General features: G+C 38.1%; 1 protein-coding gene across 2 annotated transcripts in view; it reads left to right on the forward strand.

The window, feature by feature from the left end:
* Positions 1-24,428, forward strand: part of GALNT1 (polypeptide N-acetylgalactosaminyltransferase 1) — a 127,935-nt gene that overhangs the window by 54,186 nt on the left and 49,321 nt on the right. For both annotated transcript variants that reach the window (XM_060028903.1, XM_060028904.1), the window contains 2 exons: positions 2,820-3,063; positions 13,753-13,927. In XM_060028903.1, the coding sequence (XP_059884886.1) occupies positions 2,925-3,063; positions 13,753-13,927 (314 nt within the window). In that variant the 5' untranslated portion in view covers positions 2,820-2,924. The remainder of the gene's footprint in view (positions 1-2,819; positions 3,064-13,752; positions 13,928-24,428) is intronic.

Below are 24,428 nucleotides of genomic sequence, written 5' to 3' on the forward strand. Positions count from 1 at the left end.
CAGTAAAATTCACCCTTTTAGGTGTAGTCGTACCAGTCTGGACAAAATGACCGCCGCCACCACAAGCAAGAGATGGAATGTTTTCATCATCACAAGTTCCTTCACGGCCCTTTGAGAGCAGTCCTCTACTTTTCCACAGCCCCTGGCAACCACTGATCTAATTTGTCTCATATAAATGGAATCATACAGTATGCAGCCTTTTGTGACTGACCACTTTCACTTAGCATAAAGCTTTTGAGATTCATCAGTATTATTGCGTATATATCAAGAGTTCTTTTTGATTGCTGGATTTCTGGGTAGTAGTATTTCACTGTTTGGTGTACCACAATTTGTTTATCCATTCACCAGGTGATGGACATTTGGATTGTTTCCAGATTTTGATGATTATGGTTAAGCTGCTATAAAGATTTGTGTACAAGCCTTTGTGTAGACGTACGTTTTCCTTTCTCTTAAGTAAATAGCTAGGAATGGAATTGCAGATTCTTGTGGGAAGAAACTGCCAAAATGTTTTCCAGAGAGACTGTACCATTGTGCATTCCACTGGCAATGTATTAGAGGTCCAGTTGCAGCAGTTCCTTGATAGCACTTGGTAGTTTTCTTTTTTCCTTTCACTATTTATATTGGGGCATAGTGGTGTTTCATTGTGGTCTTAACTTGCAGTTGCCTAATAGCTAATGATGTTGAACATCTTTTCTTGTGCTCTTTTGCCACCTGTATCGCTGTTTTGGTAAAGCAACAGTTCAAACCTTTTGCCCATTGTATTGGATTAGGATTTTTAAAAATTGTATTTGGAGAGTTCTTTATATGGTCTGTATATAAGTAATTATCAGATATGTAATTTGTAAATATTTTCTACCAATATGTGACTTGTTTTTTATTTTTTTAACTGTCTTTTGAAGAGCAGATTTTAATTATAAAGTCCAACTTATCAGTCTTTTTAAATGATTTGTGCATTTTATTGTTACCATGTAAGGAATCTCTACATAACTCAAGGTCTCAAAGATGTTTGCCTCTTTATCCTCCTTTCTCCCTACACCTCCTGCTTTCTCTGTACCGCTCCCCCAAATACACACACACCCACTGCATTTCATCTTTACTTTTAGAATCTAATTGTGCTGCCTTGGAAAAATTAAATAGGAATGAGTACAGAGTTATAAAGATTTACATTTAAGTGTTCTGGGCTGTAAGCATTGAAAAAATTAACAATCAGCAGATTTTAGACAACACAAAACTACATTTGAATCCCAGCTGTTGCACTGGCAGTTAGACTGCTTGCTTTGCCAGTGACCAAAAGAGGTAGCCTTTCATGTAAAGTGGCTTGAAATATATATATATATATATAATATGTATCTCGCTTCTCTGGAGAGAACTGTTGGTCCATGACACTGTGCATTATAATGCTTTTGCTCTTCCCCTCACCCTAGTCACCACAGATGTCAGTTGTTGCTCACTGCATGTGACAGACATTGAGTAAGTATGATTTTGAGGCAAGAATATGACAGTAGCATCCCTGTTCTCACTGTGCAGTCAGGAAGTGTTGGTTTGATGAAAGGAGGCCAATAGGCAAGAGATCAAAGTCCCCAGAGAGATGAACAGAAATAATACTTTACATTTATAAGTATTACTTGGTATTTTGGGGTGCTTTTCAGGTTGCTGTTTAGCCACCTTGTGAATTAGGAAAGAACTATTGTATCTTTTTCATAAATAAACTCTCTGGCCTGCCCTGAATTGTTTAGGTAGAGACATCTCTACTGCCCACCATGGAACATGCTACATAAAACTGCCCTTGTAAGAAGCTGCTATGCTGCCCATCAGCCCAGCCCTTCAGAGCTTCTGCTCATTGGCTTTCACCTGTGCCAAGTGTGTGTTTCCTCCATCCACTCCCCTGAATGCACTTGGCTCATCTATCTCCTGAACAGCAGTGACACAGACCTTTGAGCCTAGGTGTCAGCGGCTCGGTGGGATGGCTCCTTACCTCTCTGAGGTCCCTCGGGCTGCTCCAGAGCTCCCCCAGATGAGTGCCATATGTGTCAGAAGTGTTTCTGGCCTAGCTATCCCAAAGGACAGTTCCTCCAGTCATTTTCTCATGATATTTGGGGGTGGGGGGGGGTGGATAGAAACTAAACATCAGGGAAGTCTGTAAAATTACTGTCAGAGCCAGGACTAGGGCTCAGATCTTTCGATACCCTTTTCTTTTCTGTTATACTTTCCATGAATCTTGTTTTTGAACGGCTGGTGACTAGCATTTTTAGAATGGGATTCAGTTGGGACAGAGGGATAAGAATCATTCCAATTAAACTGCTCTAGAAAAGCTACTAGGAGAACTCATATAAATCCTTGGACTCTGGGAACTGAATGTGAGTGGTTAAAATGGACTGGGAATTACTGGTTTCTTAAACTCCTGTGGCAGTTAATGGCTTAGCTTTTGCTTTAGTGTTTAATACAGCAATTGAATAGAGGGCAGTTAAGCCCCATGTGTTTGATGGATATAAGATAGTAGCTCACTGTTTTAATTTGAATTTTCCTCTTTGTAATGAATCGAGCACCTTTTCACTTGTTTATTGGCTATTCAGGTTTCCTTTCTACAAAGTGCTTGTTTAGTCCTTTACCCATTTTTCTATTGGATTGTGTATGTTGATTTGTAGGAGTTATTTGCATGTTCTTGTTACTATTTTTATATATTTTACAAGTATTCTTTCAAGTCTGAATTTAAAACTTATTCTTCATAGTAAAATTTCATACTCATATTGAATTAATCCATTGTTTCTTTTTTAGGTTCTGAATTTTTAAGTTAATCTTTTTTCTTTTTCTTTCTATAGGTTATGAACGTGATTTCTGATGAAACTGGATTGGAATAATTTTCATGATCTTTGTATATTTATATATATATATATTTTAAAATTTTGCATTTGACTTAAAGTGCCATGAGAAAATTTGCATATTGCAAGGTGGTCCTAGCCACCTCCTTGATTTGGGTACTCTTGGATATGTTCCTGCTGCTTTACTTCAGTGAATGCAACAAATGTGATGAAAAAAAAGAGAGAGGACTTCCTGCTGGGGATGGTGAGTGACATTTTATAATAGTGGACCTGTTTTGATATATATGTCACTTGTTTGTACTAATTTGGAAACTATAAAATTTTAACATTTTTAGATTAATAGTAATCCCTGGCTTCCTATATATGATGATCATATTTCCATCAGTTCTCCAGTAGGTTCTTCTAACAGTTAAAAGTATTAAAGTATCCTGTATAGAATTGCTGAATTCAATTTGTGTGTTCCATGTTTAATGTAGTTAATTTTCTGGAAGTTATATTACCAAATACTGTAGGGAATCTCATAGCTGGAACTACCAAAATTGTACAGGAGACTAGTCTAGTGTCATAATGCTGAGTGGAGCGTTAAAATTGCATTATCAAGTATGAGAGAGAGTTCTCCAGCCTTCCCATCTCAGTCCTAAGGGAAGAAGTCATTTTAGGTAGATGTGGTCTGGTGAGTTTGTTTTGTTAATGCTGTAGATAGCTCCAGTTAGCACTTTTAGGGAGAGCTTATGAAAAGATCAGGCTATAAAATCTGGGCTGCAGTGAGAACACTGCAGTATCTGATACGGAAAAGGAAGGAAACACAAATATGAAGGACCTAGTTTGGAAGACTGACATTCTTGACAGAGGACACCTGAAAAATTCAGTTTCAGACTCTCTGTGTTTAAACCAAAAAAACAAATGCTGCCTTTTATTTTTTTTTAAACAAAATGAAAATGACTTTGCATTGTGGATCAGTAATTCAGCTATTCTGCGCTCTGAACTCTCTGTGATTAGTTATAGAATATCTGGCTAAACAGTAATTCTATTTTTAGGAATTATTTGTGAATGATTACTGTTTTATTTGAATATGTAGCCACATTTAAATATCTTGCACTTTTATAATGAAAGCACCTGGTCCCTTAAAATTTACAATCTAAAATTATTTATTTGTATTGGTAGGTGTGCCTACTTATTGTAATTTTTACAGATGGGATTGTGTAACCAGTTCTCTTTATTTCATGGGAAATCTGCCTAAAATTAGGCTCAGTTGCTAACACTGGACTTTAGTAATACCTAGGCTAACCCCTGACCTTTTAATTTTCACCTTCCCCATCATTTTTTTCCTATTAATTTGTTGACTTTCCTGGTTTCCTTTATGGCCCTGCTGTTTAGTAAGTTTGTTGGGTGACAAGAGCTATAACTCTGTCAACATTTAAATCAAATCAAAGGTATTGCCATTCACCAGTAAGAAACTAGCATAATTCTTGTCCCAAATGGAACAGATTAACTTTACCCTCACTCCACCTTAATTCGTTACCATTTATAGTGGGAGCTCATGGTGTTCTGTCTTAAATGCAAAGGTATGAAAAGTAAGAAAGACTGGGACCTCTGTAGTAGGTGAAGACACACTTAGTGAATGTTTTTTAAACTCTGATATGTGCTGGGCAGTGTGCTACGTGCTAGTGACATACACTTCAACAATACAAAAAAGTTCCTCCCTTTGGGGAATCCCAATCCAACAGAAGAGAAAGAATATGGTAAAATAGTGATATGATAGATAGCATACTAGAGATGTGCATGAGAGCAGGAGGAAGGAACACCGTGGGGCATCTGAGAAGGTGCAGCAAGGAAGTGTAATGCTCAAGCTGTAGTATCAGGGTGAGCAGGTGTTTGTTAGGTTTGATGGGTGAGGGGAATACCTTCCAAGCAAAGGAGAGAAGCATGTGCAAGATAAGCAAGTGAGAGACAGAGTTGATGGATAGGAGAATGTGAGGAAAGAGCATGGGACGAAGCTGGGAGGTTAGCAGAGGCCACATCACAGGAGGCCTTTTATGACATGCTAAGGGTTTTGGACTAAATCCTGTAGGTGAGGCATGACATTGAAGGATTTTTTTGGCTGCGTCAGGTCTTAGTTGCGGCATGCGGGATCTTTTGTTGCGGTGCACGGGCTTCTCTCCAGTTGTGGTGCGCAGGCTCCAAGGCACATGGGCTCTGTGGTTTGTGGCATGCAGGCTCTCTAGTTGAGGCCCGCGAGCTCAGTAGTTGTGGCGTGAGGGTTTAGTTGCCTTGCAGCATGTGGGATCTTAGTTCCCTGACCAGGGATTGAACCCTTGTCGCCTGCATTGTAAGGCAGATTGTTTACCACTGGACCACCAGGGAAGTCCCACTGAAGGATTTTAAACAAGGAAATCAGTAACCTGATGGGATCCAGACTTTCAGAAGGAAGTTTGGTGGTCACGTGGCTGATGTATTGGCTTGGTGTTTAAAAGCCAAAGTTCCTTCGGTTTTTAAATAAAAATAAAAGACACATTTTTCATTTTCACCAAGAGCTTTATTGAACAACATAATGACAGTTTTGTACCACTACCTTCTGCCATTTTTCAGGCAACTTCATAATTCCATCTTCCCAAAATTTTTTATCTTTTTGAGCAAAGAACTCTTTCAGGTGCCTTTTACAGTCTTCCAGGGGATTGAAATTTTTTCCATTAAGAGACTTTTGTAAAGACCGAAATAAATGGAAATCTGAAGGTGCAATTGGTGAATATGGCGGGTGAATCAGAACTTCCCAGCCAAGCTGTGAAAGTTTTTGCCTGGTCATCAAAGAAACATGTGGTTTTGCGTTAATCCTGATGGAAAATCATGCATTTTCTTTTGACTAATTCTGGACCCTTTTCGTCGAGTGCTGCTTTCAGTTGGTCTAATTGGGAGCAGTACTTGTTGGAATTAATCGTTTGGTTTCTGGAAGGGGCTCATAATAGAGGACTCCCTTCCAATCCCAACATCATCTTCTTTGGATGAAGACCAGCCTTCGGTGTGATTGGTGGTGGTTCATTCACTTGCCCCACGATCTCTTCCATTCCACATTATTGTATAGTATCCACTTTTCATCGCCTGTCACAATTTGTTTTAAAAACGGAACATTTCGGCAGAGAATCTCATGCGGAAATACGGTCAAGAAGGGTTTTTTTCGCTTAATTTACGTGGAACCCAAACATCAAAACGATTTACATAACCAGGCTGGTGCAAATGATTTCAGCGCTTCATTTGGATATTTTGAGTATTGGCTATCTCCCACGTGATATAACATTGATTGTTCTCAATTAATGTCTCGATTTGATCCTTATCAACTTCAACTGGTCTCCCCGACCTTGGAGCATCGTCCAGCAAAAAGTCTCCAGCACAAAACTTCGCAGACCACTTTTGACATGTTTGATCAGTCACAGCACCTTCTCCATACGCTGCACAAATATTTTTTTGTGTTTCAGTTACATTTTTACCTTTCTTGTAATAATAAAGCATAATATGCCAAAAATGTTGCTTTTTTTTTCTTCTGTGTTCAATATTAAAATGGCTACACAAAAATGCACAGATTTTGATAAGTTTTTTTTTTTAATGCATGACATATGACAGCTGTCACAATACAGTCTAACAAAAATGTTTCAAATGGGGCTTCCCTGGTGGCGCAGTGGTTGAGAGTCCGCCTGCCGATGCAGGGGACACGGGTTCGTGCCCCGGTCTGGGAAGATCCCACGTGCCGCGGAGCGGCTGGGCCCGTGAGCCATGGCTGCTGAGCCTGCGCGTCCAGAGCCTGTGCTCCGCAATGGGAGAGGCCACAACAGTGAGAGGCCCGAGTACCACCAAAAAAAAAAAAATGTTTCAAATGAAGTTAAAGACAACTAAGCACTACTAGAGCCATCGTATGGGAAAAACCAAACAAACTTTTTGGCCAACCCAATACTAGAAGGGAGTGAGACGGCAGAGACTGGTTGTGAGGCCGTTGGGAAGGTTTGGAGAAGTTCTTGGGGCCTACACTAAAATGACACTGGAGATGGAGAGGAAATAAAATATATGAGAAGTTTGTAAATAGTGGCGTTTACATAGCATGGGGAGTCACTGAATGTAGGTAATAATGGAAAGTGAAAAGTCTAAGATGACTCTTAGGTCTTCCTCTTTGGATGAATTGATACGAGGTGGGGCCCCCAGAGGTGGAGTGGCTTTGGTGAGAAGGCAGAAGGATGAGTTACGTTTGGAGCGTTTAACATTGGGGTGTTGGGAGGGATGTTCTGCAGCAGAGGGTGGCTGGGGTAGAGCATGTGGGCAGCATGTGGGCAGCAGTGTGGGCTCCAGCAGTGTGTGGATGTTGGAAGAGACAGGCCAGTGTTGGAGAGGATCATGGAGAGTCAGCAAAGGGAAATAAGGCTTCTGGAAGTCAGAGTAGGGGGAGAAGCCAGAGGGAGTGGGGTCATGGAAATCCAGGAGTGATGTTTGTTCAGAGATTTTACCTGAGATGAAGAAGTGGTTCTGATGTGTTTCCCAGCAGGGGGTTTCTTGTGACCCTAGCAAGTGCCATTTCAGTGCCAGTGGATTTGATATTACTGATGTGTAGCTTATCCTTTTGGGAAGCTTCCACACAAAGAGATAGTACAGTAGTTTAAAAGAAAGGAATGGAGCCAAAGTTGGTTTTCTATGAATGTATGTATTTTTTATGTATGTTGAGGGAGAGGTTTAAGATATAAAGTAATGAAGTAATACTTGAAAGAGCCAATTCTCAGCAGATGAGACAGTGTGGTGTCAACCATAAGAAAAGGATTATCCTTGAAGAGGATTCTAAGGTTAATACAGTTTTGGAAAACCACTAGTAGCATGAGCATCAAGGAAAAGGAGTAGCTTTTATACAAAGTACAGAAGTACAAAGTAAAGGAGAAATGGTGTGAAGGTAACAATGTGGAGCTATGAGAGAGCGTCGTTACCTCCTGGGAGACAGAGAATGAAAGTTGTTGAGGGTTGTGAGGTTAATGGGCTCTGGGGAAGAGCTGGATTTAAGTCTGGTAGATGGGGCCCCTGTTGAGACAAGACGTATTGATAGAAGCTTTATAATGGCCTGGGGGCATCAGGGTGTTGTGTGGGACAGACTGAGAAGGCCGTGAGCAGTGGAAGAATGAGAGAAGCACTGAGCAGTAAGCCAAGAGGTGAGTTAATAGCTGAAGGGAGAGACTTGGAGAGGCCAGCGGTTCCAGATGGGGCCCTAGAGCATCCATTTTCAAACTGTGTTCCATGTAGCCTTAAGGCATTGAAGGGAAAGAGTGAGGAAATGATTTAGGGAAGGGGGACAATTGATGCTAAGCAAGAACAATTTGAAAAATCTGCTCTGATGTGAAGTTTCAGTGCAGTGGGCGCTGAGAGGTCTCGAGTAGCATCAGAGGCCTAAGGTTGTTAAGGCTCTCAACATAAGGCTGCTGAGGAATTGTGGTGCCACTGAACAGATCTTTCACTAAAATTGTTGGGAGAGGGTTGATAGGTGATGGCATCAAGGATGTGGACCTTCTTAGTGGAATTAGCAAGTACAGTCAGTGACCTAGAGGAATGTAGGTCTCTTTTGATAGAACACATAAGGTCTCCAGGATATTCGTTTTCTATGGCATTTGAAAAACCAAATCAAAACAAAAAAGCAAAAAAATAATGAGCAGGTAGAACACTCCAGAGCAGTTGTCTCAGTATTGTAAGGACCTCATTTCTGAACTTCTTTGAACTGCTTTACAGTGCCAATTTGGTGAAATTTACCAAATTCTGTTCTTTATACTATTGTGTACAAAAAGGTGTCTTATTTTTAAGCAGAATGGATTCGTTATCCTTATGATAATGCTTATAAGATTATCGTTGATATATTTAGTTTTCTAGGATTCTTACATTTACTTGTTACTTGCCTGCGTCAGGTAACAACAGGCCAGTCTTTGGTGTTTCAGAGGGTTGGTTTTGTTTTGTTTTATTTTATTTTCCTGAGCATTCTCTCTCATAGTTTTATTCTTGTATTTTATACCCCAGACTATCTGAGAATAGCAAAATTCTTCTGTTGCTGGAGGATTAGATTAGATTCCCTTTGAAAAAACACGGTTAGTGTGGGTTATGTCTTGGGAATATTTTTGCAACTCTTCTGCTTTTTAGAATTAACTCATTCATTCAATTTATGGATTTGTATGTTGCATAGACTATTCAATGTTTTTACAGATGCAATTTCAAGTAGGAATTAATCCTTTCTGCCAGCACTGTACTTGATTTTCAGATTATTAAAATGTTGATTATTCAAGTTTTCATGTACTTCTGCTAGAATTATTTCAGTTGTCAAACAGTAGGAAAAGTTTGAGAACATATTTTATAGAAGAAACTTCTGATGATTAAAAACTTAAAAATATTGTTAGTAAAGGCTTTCAGAAACTCTTTATTACAGACTTTTAGTGTGCTTAGAGTTTTATCTGAACACATTACAAATGAATATAAAATTGGAATGAGGGTTGAAACTGACAGGTGTTGAGGTAGCAGAGAGTTATCAATGAATTTTGTTATATGCAATAATATTTTGATGTTAAAAAAATCAGGTAATTTGCTTTGTTTATAGAATACATATTATATACACTAAGAAAGCAAAAACATTTCAGTTATTGTAAGCCACATGCCAATTTCAGAGATGTTAAAATATGGGAAAAAATATTTTGGAATAAGTGAAATATAGTGCATAAAAATAGTAAAGGTAGTTGTATAATAAGGTAAGAAAATTGTTTGGGAGAAATGATTTTAGCCTTTTATCTTCCCCATCTTCCCCAAATGGGTATCATGTAACTTTATACCTCCTTATTCCACTTCCATGAGAAAAATACAAACTAGAAATTTGTAAGATTTATTAAAACACATTCATAGGTATGTCATGTGGTTTGTATATGTGAATTTTATTTGGCGGCATTCAGAGTGAACCTGTAGTTTTTTCGAAAATTAAATTTTCTAAAACATGAAACTTCTGTACATTGTCATGTAAATGAAGTTTAAAGTGCATAATAAAATGTTCTCACATAATACTTTGGAATAACACCTTAGTCACCCCCTTGTCAAAGTTGATTTGATTTTTAGAAATGATCTGCCTATAAAATTTTATGGCAATGAAAGTTTGTTTTTCAGTTCGGGAAATGATAATATCCAAACCCATTTCATTTGCTTTCAAGCAAGTTTCACTGAACTCTTTTTTAATTTACATGAAAGACTGGTAAGTAGAATACAAGGAAAGTTAATGCTTACTATCTTCTTTGTTAGTTGCTTTTTAGTACTGCAAGTGTATTAGTAGTAAAAATATTCACTAGCTAGTTGCATTTTATCCTGGCATCTTTGCCAAAGAAAATTAGTTTACTGGTTGGTGTAATTCTTCAGGATATTATAATTTCTAAATTAGAGTATTATGGTGGATTCTGTGAGTCATGCAGTAGTCATATAACTTTTGATTAATGGCCATTTTAAATGCGGCTCTGAGATCTCATGTGTATCAGTAGGTTAAAGTATATAATGTGGGTATTATACCAGACATTTAGATTATTAGTAAGTACCAGGTGACCAAATTTGTAAAATATTGCAGCCAGGAGGATTTTATATGTTGTACAGTTTTGCCTAATTCTTTAAGACCTCACGGCTAGAGTTTTACTTCACTGTGATGGGGCAGGATTTTAACTTTCTGGTCATAACAGTCTCTCAGGCTGTAAGCAATCAAGTTTATACTTACTGGTTCTTACAGTAATAATTTCTTGAGTGCTCCTTCATGCTCCCCCAATCCTCATGGAAAATTTCCAAACATAAACAAAAGTAGAGAAAAATAGAAAATTGATCTCCCATATACCCATCATCTGGCTTCGACAGTTATCAACTCAAAGCTAGTCTTGTGGCATAGATACATGGATACCTCTTTCTTTTTGTCCTCCCCACCCCCCATTTTTGGTTGTGTTGAAGAAGAAGAAATTGCTTTCTTTGTTTTCTCCAGTTTCCCACAGTCAGGATTTGCATCCCTTTAATGTTTTTTTTTTTATCATTTCCTCTGTCCCCTATATTTCCTGTGAATTGGTAAGTCCAGAGGCTTGATCAGATTCAGGATCTACCCCACCCTGCCCCCAGCAAAAATATGTTATAGATGGTGTTCTGTATAACTAAATATTCAATTAAAAAACTGAGTAGTGTGAAAATGTTTCCATTTTAACTTTTCTTTAAAGCATCATCTTATGCTAAAATAGGGCACAGGTAACTGAAGGATATTTATAATCAGGGCCACTAGATGTCTCCCACCTACTCTTCAGGTTATCTGTGCCATGCAGATAAAATAACTGTTACCTCTAGAACTGCACTGCTTCATACTGACCCCTGAATGTCCCAACCCCCAAATCTGTTAATTACTCTTTATTTTCAGAGACAGGTAAGTAAGAATTGACTCTGAGAGTTTTATAATTTATGATTTTTAAAGTTTTAAAAGCTTATATAGGCATTATACTTCTGTACTTACAGTTTTTATTACACTTGGCATTGAAAATTTTTGTCACTGAGAATTTTTTAATTCTTATATTTAAAGAGCTTACTTGACAAAAATTAGCCGGGATTTGTTTTTAAAAATTGTATTATAGGGCTTCCCTGGTGGCACAGTGGTTGAGAGTCCACCTGCCGATGCAGGGGACATGGGTTCGTGCCCCAGCCCGGGAAGATCCCACATGCCACGGAGCGGCTGGGCCCGTGAGCCATGGCTGCTGAGCCTGCGCGTCTGGAGCCTGTGCTCCACAACGGGAGAGGCCACAACAGAGGCCTGCGTAAAGCAAAAAAAAAAAACCAAAAACATTGTATTATAAGAGTTTCCTATAATTTATTTCCTAATATTTTAACTTCCTTCCTGGAATCACAGTTCATTGTGAGAATGGGGAAAGTTATTATCCCCCATTTTTTTCCTTGATAGTCCTCTAGAATAGATTTTATATTCTAGACAGAGTTTTTGAAGACACAGTGAATAATATTCTGCAGCTCTGGTATTGGTAGGTTGCTTTGTACCCCATCTGAACAGTCATCCTGTAGGTCAGCTTTACCAACTAGAGCTGTTCTTGGGCAGATGAAGCTAGGCTGAAATGAGCTGGTTTGTCTACTGCCTTGATGTCTTCATTTTTGTCCAGAGACTTTCGGGGATGCCTAAAAAACAAACTGTAGGAGAATAAAACTTTCAGCTTTAAAAATAAACAGGTAATGTACAAAACAGATATTTTCATCCCATTCTTATCCTTACCTCATTTTCTACCCATCCCTCTTAGATGGGAAGTTTAACAATTTTTTTCGAATTTAATATATTCTAGAACATATTTTTCTTGGAACACTTTTCAGCATCTCAAAAGCATATAGCAAGGAACAAGGTTTGGGAATTGCTGATCAGGAATATTATTCTTTTTACTAATATAGCCGGTCCTCCATATCCGTGGGTTATACAGAGGCCTGACCGTACCACACCTTTTTATATAAGGGACTTGTGCATCTGTGGATTTTGGTATCTGCAGGGCAGGGTGAGGGTGGTGTCTTGGAACCAGTCCCCCATGGATACTGAGGGACAACTGTATATTACGAGATAACATTACTTCTGATTAGAATTATATTTCTTTTTTTTCATTAATAAGGTTATTTACTAGATATATTTCAAATATGTAATCTACATATATGGAATACATAATTTTAACACATTCCACTTAGCATTTTTAAAAATGAAGCATTTTTCTAGCCCACAAAGGAAATGTTAATACCTTTCAAAAGGTAGGAAGTTTAAGCCACATGAGGGTAGAGAACATGTAATGTCTTGTCTGCACTGATCTCAGTGCCTGGCACAGTGGCTGCTATGATGTAGGTGCTCATTAAATATTTATTGTTGGAAGGCTGTATTTTCTCACAAGTGCAATAAAATAAAAAAGTTTACAATGAATGTTTGAACAAATAAAAAGCTCAAAGCATAAAAGAAAGTCAAAATAAAAGAAATTCTCAAGAATTATATTTCTTGATGCTCCACCTTGCATAATGCTTATTATAATGTCTACTATTGTCAATTCTAGGATTTCATTTTGACTTATTTTGAATAACACTTTTACTCACATATTAATTTAGCATATGGTTATAAAATGCCTGTAAAACAATGCTAAACTCCACAGAAGGTACATGAATGAACAAAAAACTCCAGCTAAAAAAGAGATCATAATCTAGTTAGGGGAGGGTGTCATAGGCAGGTTTAGCGATCATAATAAGAGAGAACTATTGATTAGAGACATAGAGCCCTGGATGTATGTAGTAGTCAAGAGTAGTAAATTGTCACTCTAGAGAGATGCAGAAAAGCTGCAGGAGAGAAGCTGTTTTAGCTGGGCCTTGAAGGACAAGTGTGAGTTTGGTATTGCAGAGGTAGAGGTAGGAAGGAGAAGACAAGGGAGGGGCCAGTGTGAGCAAAGGCATCAACGCAAGAAGACATGAGGCACATGGAGGAAAGTAGTGGGTGCTGTTGGACTGGAGGATGAGGATCCGGGGGGTGGGAGGTGGAGACCCCAGCAAGTGGTGGGTTTGGGAAGTTAGATTAAATTTCCTATTAAAGAGATTGGCCTCTAGGAGACCATGAGAATAACACAATGAAGGCTATGCCTTAGGGAGATTAATGTGGTAACGATATCCGAGATGGGAGTGCCAAGGCCATGAAGTGATTCAGGCGAGTGGTGCAAAGTGAGGAGGTCTTGAGTCAGGACGAGGTGTGGAAGCGGAGGAAAAGGCGGCCCCTAGGCCGTGTCTCAGACTGGGAGAGGATGGGCTCAGAAATGGCTCTGGTTGTTGAGGACATAGTTTAAACTCAAATGTTATTAAACAGAAACATGAATCAATTGTTATACAATTAATGTTAGTTAAGTTTCCTCCTTATTCTTAGTTCTAGAGCCAGTACAAAAGCCTCATGAAGGTCCTGGAGAAATGGGGAAACCAGTCGTCATTCCTAAAGAGGATCAAGAAAAGATGAAAGAGATGTTTAAAATCAATCAGTTCAATTTAATGGCAAGTGAGATGATTGCACTCAACAGATCTTTACCAGATGTTAGGTTAGAAGGGTAAGTACCTAGTGTGGTCCTAATAGTATTTAATATGAATGAAAAGTATGTTATGAATTCCCAATAAATTGCACTTTAGTGTTGACTCTTCTTAAAGTGATTGTTACATCACTAAGTTACTACTTACCCCCCCACTTAAATAATTAAATGCTGATAAAATAATACCTCAAGTTCTAGTGATCATTGGGACTATATATTTCAGGCTTTGGAAGATAATTGTTTATCTTGATAGATTAGTAGGGATTTTAAACTTCATTAACAAAACATTTATATAGTTAATTTTTTAATTTGAATTCCATTTTATTTTTTTTATACAGCAGGTTCTTATTAGTTATCTGTTTTATACATATTAGTGTATACATGTCAGTCGCAATCTCCCAGTTCATCCCACCCACCCACCCCCGCCACTTTCCCCCCTTGGTGTATATAATTAATTTTTTACAAGATTCTTTTAAGTTGTGTGTAACTTAAAACGGTGAAGTATACAGTCATAAGCATACAGATTACTGAATTTTTACATATGTATGTACCTGTCTAACCATCATCCAAATCAACTTACAGAACATTTCCATCACCCCTGAAAGATCTCTTGTGTTCCATTCCAGTCAGTACTCCCACCCCCAGGGGCAGCCATTGTTTTGATCTCTAAACATAGATTAGCTTTGTCTTTCTTTGAACTGTTTATAAATGGACCCATACTGTTTATATTCTTTGGTGTCTCTGAGATCCATATTGTTGCATGTGTCAGAAACTTATTCTTGTCCATTGCAGTGTTGTGGTTTGTTATGTGAATATACCATAGTTTATTTACATGTTGATAGATATTTGTGTTGTTTCCACTTATTGACTATTGTGAATAAAGGCTATGGTGACATTTCTGTGCACATTTTAGGAAGACTTAAGCTTTCATTTCTATTTGGTGTACGTATTGGGGAAAGAAATAGGGTATACACTTAAGTAGCTTTAGCACGTGCTGCCAAACATTTTTCCAAGATGGTTGTAGCAACTTACACTCCTACCAGCAATATAAGGCCCAGTTGTGCCATACGAAGAAGGTAATACAAGGTATCTGGACTAGAGGACAACAGGCCCAGTTAAAAGCAAGGGAACTGTACAGAGAAAGGTAGATCAAGTGAACATATACATTCTAGCTGTTGAGACCCCCTAGCCACCTTGCTTTCTGGGGCTCCCATTAATGCCAGCAGCCAGGCTTTATCCCTCCAGGCAGGAGATTGGAAGATCTTTATCAGCAGAATTGGACTAGCCCTAGAGAAAAGCAAAACAACTGCAAACACTGACATCAGAGATTCTCCAACTTAATAGCATAGCCTGATCACTCCAGTGGAGTATACTCATAGTCAGTAAGCCTCACTTAAATATTCAGAGCTTATATTCAGTTTTTTGGCCTTCCATTTTTAGTAGTAGATGACCAAGGAATACTAGACATCACAGGAAACCCTCAAACATGTAAAGTATAATTCAAAACTTTAAGCAACTTGGAGGAAGCAAAGCCTGACTATTCAGGGGGAAGAAAACTTAAAAAGAAATAATTAGTAATCCCAATGAAATAAGAAAACATATTACAACCATAAAACAAGAATAGGATACCATTCAAAAGATAGACTGAGAGGGCTTCCCTGGTGGCACAGTGGTTGAGAGTCTGCCTGCCGATGCAGGGGACACGGGTTCGTGCCCCGGTCCGGGAAGATCCCACATGCCGCGGAGCGCCTGGGCCTGTGAGCCATGGCCGCTGAGCCTGCGCGTCCAGAGCCTGTGCTCCGCAACGGGAGAGGCCACAGCAGTGAGAGGCCCACGTACCGCAAAAAAAAAAAAAAAAAAGACTGAGAGAACCAAAAAGAGCTTTTGGGAATTAAAACAAAACAAAACTCAATAGCAGGTTGGGAGGAAATCTTCCATAAAAATAGATCAAAGAGATGGACAATAGTAAAAGCTTATGAAATTGAATTGACCATCAATGAGGACCAATATTTGATTAATAGGAGTCTCAAAGAGAACAACAAAAAAGGTGAGGAGAGGGATAGGCAGGAGGGAAGGAGAAAATTTATCCACCAGATTTTCCAGAACTGGACTGTACAGGTTTTGGATTGAAAGACCATTAAGTTTTCAGGACAATAGATGAAAACAGACTGCACCCCCAAGGCATTGTGACTTTCAGAACACTGGCAATCATTCCCTGAAAAAGACCTCTTATAAGTTTCTCTTGAGAAGAGAGCAGATCACAGTCAAAGGATTATTTATCAGAATATCTTCAAACTTCTCAGCAGCAACTCTGGAAACAAAGGAGCAAAATTCTAAAGGAAAATAACTTCCAACCTAGAATTCTGTATGCATCCAAATTAACAATAAAGTGCACAGGTTAAATAAGGACATTTTGGGAATGCAAGGTCTCAAAACATTGAACTGCCACCACATATCTTTTCTTGGGAAGTTACTGGCTTGTGCTCCACCAAAAGAGGACTTAAATCAAGGAAAAGGTTGACACAGGATGTAGAAGACGGGAGATCTGATGTGCGAGAGATGGTGGGAATCTCTGGAAGATGGTGTAAGGACAGCCACAGGTGAGAGTTGTGCAGGCAGAGAGGCAGCCAGCCCAGGTGGGAGCAGCTCAGAAAATGCTCACCAGGAGAGACTTCAAGGAGATGTTGAAGTCATACCTGATAAGGCTGGATGTCTTGGAGGGATTTAGACAATTGATGGAGAATTTGGGATTGAATTAGTAATAAGTACATAGAAAACCATCGCAAGAAAAAAATTAAACAATCATTAAATCCAGGGAAAATTTTTTAAAGTCGTTCAGAGAAGGCAAAGGTAATCATAGTTTATTACATGGCACAGCTGTGAATAAGTCATAATAAGGTAACCATTGAATATTGTGCATGTAAAAATTAAACTGAGGGGGTATAGAGTATTCATCCAGCAAATTGGTTAAGTGGACATCAGTCAAGAGAAGCTTCATTGTAAACTTAGATTTTCACAAACTGTGTACTTTCCTGAGTAATTTAAGAATTATTGAAGAAAGCTAGACTCCTCAGGGAAGTCTCAGTTAAATTCAGTGATGTCTCCATTAAAAAGAACCTTAACTATTATTGTTTATAGTAGAGTTGTTTTTGCGCTTTTAATAATTCCGCTAAATACATCACCACTCTCAACACATTTTATTGTTTATTTTTTAAAATCTTTTACATGGTTCTTGAAGATACTTTTACTAATGAGTAGCTTATAAGTATATTAAATATATTATAAACACTAGTTTTTGCACAGTGAACAACTTCATGATATAAAGATCAGTGTTTAAATGGTGTGATACGTGTGCTTGTGCACCAAATTTTGGGCTTGATGAGGACTTCTCAGACTTGAAAAAATCCTGCTTTGTGCTGGATTGCTAGTCCAGCTGCTAATACGCAGTCCTTCTGGCCAGCCATTGGGTCTCTGGGATAGGGCTGCTTCATGGGGTGGCACAAAGTCACTACTACCACTGAATAGCCATTTTTTGCCTTCTTGTTCCATTTCTGTGCTTTTATCCTTTTTTTAAAAAAGTTTTGAAAAACTTTTTATTATGGAAATTTTCAAATATATACAAAAATAGAGATAATAGTCTGAACCCTAATGTATGCATCACCTTGCTTCAACAGTTCCTAAAAGTTCTCTTTTATACCCTCTAAGATGTCCTGCAACAATCTCCTTCTCCTGGTATTTACACTTCTGTGTGGTCTCTTCCTGTGTTGTGCTAGGGTTGGTCTGTATGGCCAGCAGTACAAGTGATGGAGTGTCATTTTCAGGACTGGGTTATAAAATACACTGTGGTTTCCAATTTGGTCTTTTATTCTCACTTGGATCATTGACCCCGGGGTAAGCCAGCTGACATGACAGGAATGGCCCTGTGGAGAAGCCCACATGGTTTGTGGATTTTGGGGATCAACCAGGTGAGTGAGATTAGAAGCAGGTTTCCCAACCTCAGGCAAAGACCTAACCATTTGCAAATATTACAATATTTGTCTCTGAAAGATAGGACTCATAGAACAAAAAAAAAGGAAAGGGAAAAATCATGATACCATTTTTCATACCTAAAAAAAGTCTTAACAGTGATTCCTTGATAACATGAAATATCCAGTTAAATTTCCCTAGTTATGTCATATATTTTCCTTTTTTAAGAGTGTTTGTATCGGGATGCAGATAAGGTGCACACATTGCAACAGGTAGGTATCTATCTCAAGTGTCTCTTAGTCTGTAGGTTCCGTCTTCTTTTTTCCCTTACAGTTTATTATTTGAATACGAGGTAGAGCGTCTTATATCTTTCCTGACTCTGCATTTTGCTGATTGCTGGTGCCATTGATTGTGTTCTTCTGTTTCCTCTCTTCCCTGTAGATTGGTAGGTTAAAGGCGTTTTGTACCAATATCCTTGAAGTCAAGTAAGTTGTGACCTATTAGACAGGCCTATTATATGTCCCATCAGTCTGTTTTCTATCATTGAAACTCCTATTAGCCAGGCATTGGACTGCTTGCATTGATTCTCTTAGTCCCTTTTATTTTTATCTTTTCTCATGTTTCTGTTCTACTTCCAGGGAGAAATGCTAGGCTACCTTTCAGCTATTCTTTTGAATTTTTTATTTGTTAAATTTTTAATTACTAAGTCGTTGCTGTTGTTTTCTGAATTAAAGATACAGACACAAAACCCTGCAACTTAACTTTTTTATTCACAGAAATATTTGTGAGATGTTTAGTATGTAACATTTTAATCTTTCTAGTTTTTAAAGTAATTTTAACTTTGGTTTACAAAATTATCAGTCCCATGAGGCAGGCTGCTGTTAAGTGGCTCAGAGAGATTGCTGTAGCCCAGAACAATTGAATCAGGTTTGAATCCAGGTCTTCTGACATTTAATTCCCTTCTTTCTCTGCCTAATTGCTAAAGGTTATTTTTTTCTCATTTTCTTAACTATTACTTTTAATGTTAGATGAAATTCTGGAAACAGATTAAAATCATGTATTTAGTAGAATTCTGCTTATTTTCTCATGTTAGATAAGCTTCTCTAGATGATTTGGATAAACTTCTGGGAGTTGCTCTGCTTATAATTTTTAAGACTTAACGGTTTTATAATCTTTTAGGTGTTTTCAGTAACGTTGTTATAATTCTATAAATAGTAATTGGTAGTTCTAAGGCTAATATGTATTTTGTTTCCGTTAAATACAATTTTGAAAACAATATTCTAACATAAATTTTACTCTTTGTATCTGTATTTATCCTCTTATAGTATGATTTCTACCTGCTTCATGAAATGTAAATTTGTTATACAAGTTTAGTGAGTTCCCTGATTTTTTGTTTTATCTGTTGCCTCAAAGACACACGTGATAATTAGCAGTTTAAAAATATGCCTTAAAATATTTATCTTGAAGTATTTTTTCTTTTGTGGTTTTTTTTTGGCTGCTTCGGTTGCTGTGGGTGGGCTTTCTTTAGTTGTGGCTAGCGGGGGCTACTCTTCATCGTGGTGCGCGGCCTTCTCATTGCGGTGGCTTCTCTTGTTGCGGAGCATGGGCTCTAAGCGCGCGGGCTCAGTAGTTGTGGCTCGCGGGCTCTAGAGCGCAGGCTCCGTAGTTGTGGCGCATGGGCTTAGTTGCTCTGCGGCATGTGGGATCTTCCCAGACCGGGGATCGAACCCATGTCCCCTGCATTGGCAGGCGGATTCTTAACTACTGCGCCACCAGGGAAGCCCTCTTTTGCATTTTCCATCTTTCACTAGTGATCTCTCAGAAATTTTATTCTTTGGAAAACGTAGCTTTCTCTTTCCTTATTTTAGCTATTAATTTTTTTGAATGAAATAGTCTAAACATTCAGAAAGCTATAGGAGATAACAAAGTTTTGTATCAAACACTAACTTTATTGAATTTTAACAAGTTGCCGTATTCTCTTCATATTTTGTTTTTAAAATAAAGCTTTACAGCTACTGTTGAAACCATTTGTGTACCCCTCCCCAGTTGTATTCCATTCCTCTCTAACCATAGGTCTGATTTTTTGCATTTATCATTACTCTGCATGTTTATCTATCTATCTATCTATTATCTATCTACCTAAATAATATATAGTTTCATATTTTTAACAACAAATTCTAGCATAGCATATGCACATATTCTTCTGCAACTTTAAAATTGTTCAAGCATTGATTTTGAAATTTGGCCATATCATTACATGTAGTACTAGGTCATTCATTTTAACTGCTTTGTAGAAGTCCATTGTGGGAATATACACCATAATTTATCTATTTTGCTTTTGGTTAGATGTATATACTTTACAGTTACAGAATGTCTATAAATATCCTGTTTAAACAAGCATGTATTCTCTTGTACAGATGCAACAGTTTTCTGTGGAACAGTGCTTTCCAAATTGTAGGTCATGACCCCTTAGTCATTAATGGATCATGAGATCAATTTAGAAGACCTTAGGCCTGAAGTTTTTTTTTTATGGTATTTCATACACAATGTGAATACCTGTTAGCATTTTAATTAGTGAAATAGAAGATATCGGAGTGTATCTCATGTAATAAAAGTTTTTTTCATTAATCATGGTTTCAGAATGTATGTTTTAGGGTGACTTAAAATGTATTTGTTACCATGTGTTATGGTCAGTTGCACGGAGATGCGAAATAATCGTGTTGAGAGGAATGCACTTTTTAATTTCATTTGATGTTTTTTAAAATTGCTCCCACTGTGGTTTCACCAGTTTACATTTTCAAGCTGCAGTGGATGAGAGATTACATTGCTCTGCATATTCATGCAGAGGATAGTAGTGGCATGAGTGAGATATCATAGTGGCATGGAAGAGGCTGGCACAGGTGAAGTTTTCAAATTCTGATTGTATGTTTAAGATGGAAGCTCTCAGAATGCTGACAGGTTGGATGTGGAGTAAAAGAAAAAAGGAAAAGTTAAGAATTTAGGCCTGATTAGCTATCTGAATTAAAGTGATACTTGCCAAGATGGAAAGGAGAGTAGAAATATGGGAATAGAAATCAAGAATTGTTAGCACATATTTATAAAATCCTGGAGTTCAGGGGAGGGGTTGAAGCTGGAGTCATTAAGGGATAAGAGAATTTAAAGTCACGGGACTGGTTGACAGCCACTGAAGTGGATGAGGTGAAAAAGGGGTTAGGGAGCTAATGTTCCAGCCTTCGAAGATTGAGAACAGGAGGAAGATCTAGCAAGAGGCTGAGGAGAGGTGAGGTAATGTTTCAAGGGGGAAGTGGCCAGCTGTGTTAAATGCTGCTGAGAGGCTAAGTTGAGATCTCTAGACTGACCGACGGTTTCAGTTTGTGGAGAGGCTGTTGGACAGGATTGTTTCTGTGGAGTGATAGGCAATGAAACCGCGGCTTAAAAGAATGGGGAGACTTTCCATTTCTGTAATGGTGGCCTTGGTGATCTGGACCAACTCTCCAGATGAGAACATCTAGAGAGTTAGAAAAATCATCCTCTTGAAAACATCCAGAGGTTAGAAAGCACAGCTTAGAAGGTAGTGAAAAATTACAGAGCCAACATCTGGGAGAAGATGGAAACCCAGAGAAATGAGCATAGAATTTGGAGGCTACTTTTTATCTAGAGGCATCTGCTGAATCCAAAAGGTATATACTGAGAAACTAAATAGTGCTTTTGACAAGAAAGAAAAGAGATTGGGAGCAAGAGGGACTTAATGAGGTGCTGGCCGTGTTCTATTTCTTCACCTGAGTCATGATTACATGAGCATTTGCTTGTGATATCTCATTTGCTCTAAATTTATGTTTTTTGCACTCTGTTATGCTTCCCATAAAATCAACTTGAAAAAAGAGTGGGAGAAACAAAGTGGGAGGGAAGCAGTGGAGACAGCAAGTATAGCAGTGCTTTTGAGGTGTAATTGTTGGAAAAAGAGAAATGGGGCAGTTAGCTGGGGAGATTGTGCAATCAGGGGAGACATTTTCTTTTTCTTCTGTAATATGGCATATAGTACAGTATGGTTGTGTGTTGATAGAAATGATCCCATTGAGGGAAAATTTGAGAGGGGAGTGTTATAGCAAGAGCATTCAACTTGAGCAGGTGAGAAGGAATGTAGTTGGCTTCAGACAGGAACAGGGATAATGCAGACATTGTATAATGGGGAAAAGGCACAATGTTTATGATCACAGATGTCTACAGGATGGTCAGTGTGTTGATGGGAGTATGGAAATCCTCATCTGATGGCTTTTTTCAGTGAAATTAGAAACAAGGTTAACACCTGTGAGTGAGGAGGGTAAGAAAGGTATTGGGAATCTCAGGAGATGTGGAACAGTTTGCAGGGGTTAACTAGGACATGTAGTGGGAACACTGGATAGCGCTGAGAGCCTCCTTGAGGTTTGGTTTGTAAGTTGAAAATGAGACCGTTCAGCATGCTCATACGTTTTCTTTAGCCATATTCAGCAGCCCTAGTGCAGATGCAGAATCAGCAGAAAGTTGGATTTAGCTATTGGGATATTGCCAAGCGAGTGAGATAGAATAGGGAGATACAAGACAGTGATTATAATAAAGAGTCCTGGAAAACAAGCAGAGGGTCACAGAAAGTAAAAGGATGGAAGGGTCTGGATTTGAGATCCCAATGAAGAAAGCTAAGGATCTGGGATTATTGGAGTAACTGAGTGGGAACAAGCCAGGATGTCAGGGGGGAGGGAGTGGGGATGGGAGGTGGAAGGAGCAATGGTGACCAGAGATTGGGATGCTTAAAATGGAGATTATCAGTAATGATGTGGTCTAAGGGTATAGCATGAAAGTAAGTGGATGAGATATGCTGGAGGAGAGCAGAGCAGAGCAAAGATCTGAGAGGCCAAGTGTTGATAAATCGACTGCATGGAAACTAAAATGACTGATAATGTGATGACAAGACTAGTGATGGAATTGGTAGGGAAGGTGACAGGTGACTGTACCAAGGATGGGTTGGCAACTTCTGATAGCACCTTCTTTAAAGGACCTGAGGCTTCTTAGGGAAGAGGGAGAAACATAAGTCTTAAAATAGCGATGAGGAACAAGGGAGATACTTGCCCCCACTTCCAGACTCAGTGGTGCAAGGGATGTTGAAGAAAAGCTAGCCTTCTCTTGAAAGACCACTCAGAAGGCAGTATTCTTGGTGATATTTTAATTAGTGTAGAATATGAAGGGAATATTCAGAGAATAGATTGTGAATATTCGGGAACTTTGCTAATGACAGTAACCATGAAATCCAGAGAGCACAGTGGAAAGGTTTAGAGATTATGAGCTTTAGTTAGCCAAATCGCAATTAGAATTTGGGTAATTCACGATGACTTGGAAGGCTTGGGTTTTTTGTTATTTGTTCATAGCATTATCTTCAGTACCTAATGCTTTTAAAACATTTTCACTAGATCTGTAATTATGTGTCTATTCTCATTTCTAATACTGTTTGTTTCTTTTCTCTTTTTTCCTTAGGCAGTCTTGCTAGTGGTTTGTAGTTTTTAAGTTTTAAAAGAGGAGTAGCTTTTCCTTTTGTTTATTCAGTTTTTTAAAACTTGTTTTCTATGTAATTATCTTTCTTCTATTTTGTGTTTAATCTGTTTTCTCACTTGCTTAGTTAAATGCTTAACCTGTTAATTTAAAATATTTTTGTTTTCTAATGAATTCACTAAAGACTCTAAATTTACATCTGTGAATCATGTCAGTGTACCCTGCTAGTTTTATATGTAGTACTTTCATCCTAATTCATTTACAAGTAGTTTGTAATTTCCATTTGATTTCTATTCAACCCAGGATGACTTAGAAGTAAATTTTAAAATTTCTATGTACATTTCTTTTTGCCTTTTGATTTTCTCATTTTTGTTATTGATTCCTAGATTAATGATCAGTAAAGATTATCTTTTTGAAATGTGTTGAAACCTTTGTGATCTAGAAAGTGTGCAGGGTTTTTTAAATGTTTCCTCTGCAGTTGAAAATAACATGGTCTGGTTGCCTGTTACTTTTGTTTTTTTCTGTTTTAGTGTGCATACTCTATTAGATTCTGATTAAGTTGTATAAAAAAAGAACTCCCACTATGATCGTGGATTTGACAATTTCCCTAACTCATTCTGTTAGTTTATTTTTCAAGGCTGAATCGTTGGATGCATTTAAGACAATTTACTGTGTGTGTGTGTGTGTGTGTGTGTGTGCACGCACGCGTGCACGTGTGTTTTTTAAACTCAGTGTTCGCATATCTTTATTGACTTTCTTCCTCCTGATTTTGATATTGTTACATCACTTTTAGTCTAACGTTTTCCTGGTATGTCTTTTTTCTTTTTCTGTTTTTTTACTTTGAGGCATCTGTATGATTTTTGTTTTAGGTATATCTCTAAATGGCTGAATTTTATATTTTTAAATCATATAATCTTTGTTTTTAATAGTTGAGTTTGATGCATGTATATTTATTGTGACTATTGATATATTTAGACTTATTTCTTTTAGGTTGAACCATATGAAATTGATACTCATTTTTGACCTATGAAAATGA

The sequence above is a fragment of the Delphinus delphis genome, chromosome 13, assembly GCF_949987515.2.
Source record: "Delphinus delphis chromosome 13, mDelDel1.2, whole genome shotgun sequence".
Taxonomy (NCBI): domain Eukaryota; kingdom Metazoa; phylum Chordata; class Mammalia; order Artiodactyla; family Delphinidae; genus Delphinus; species Delphinus delphis.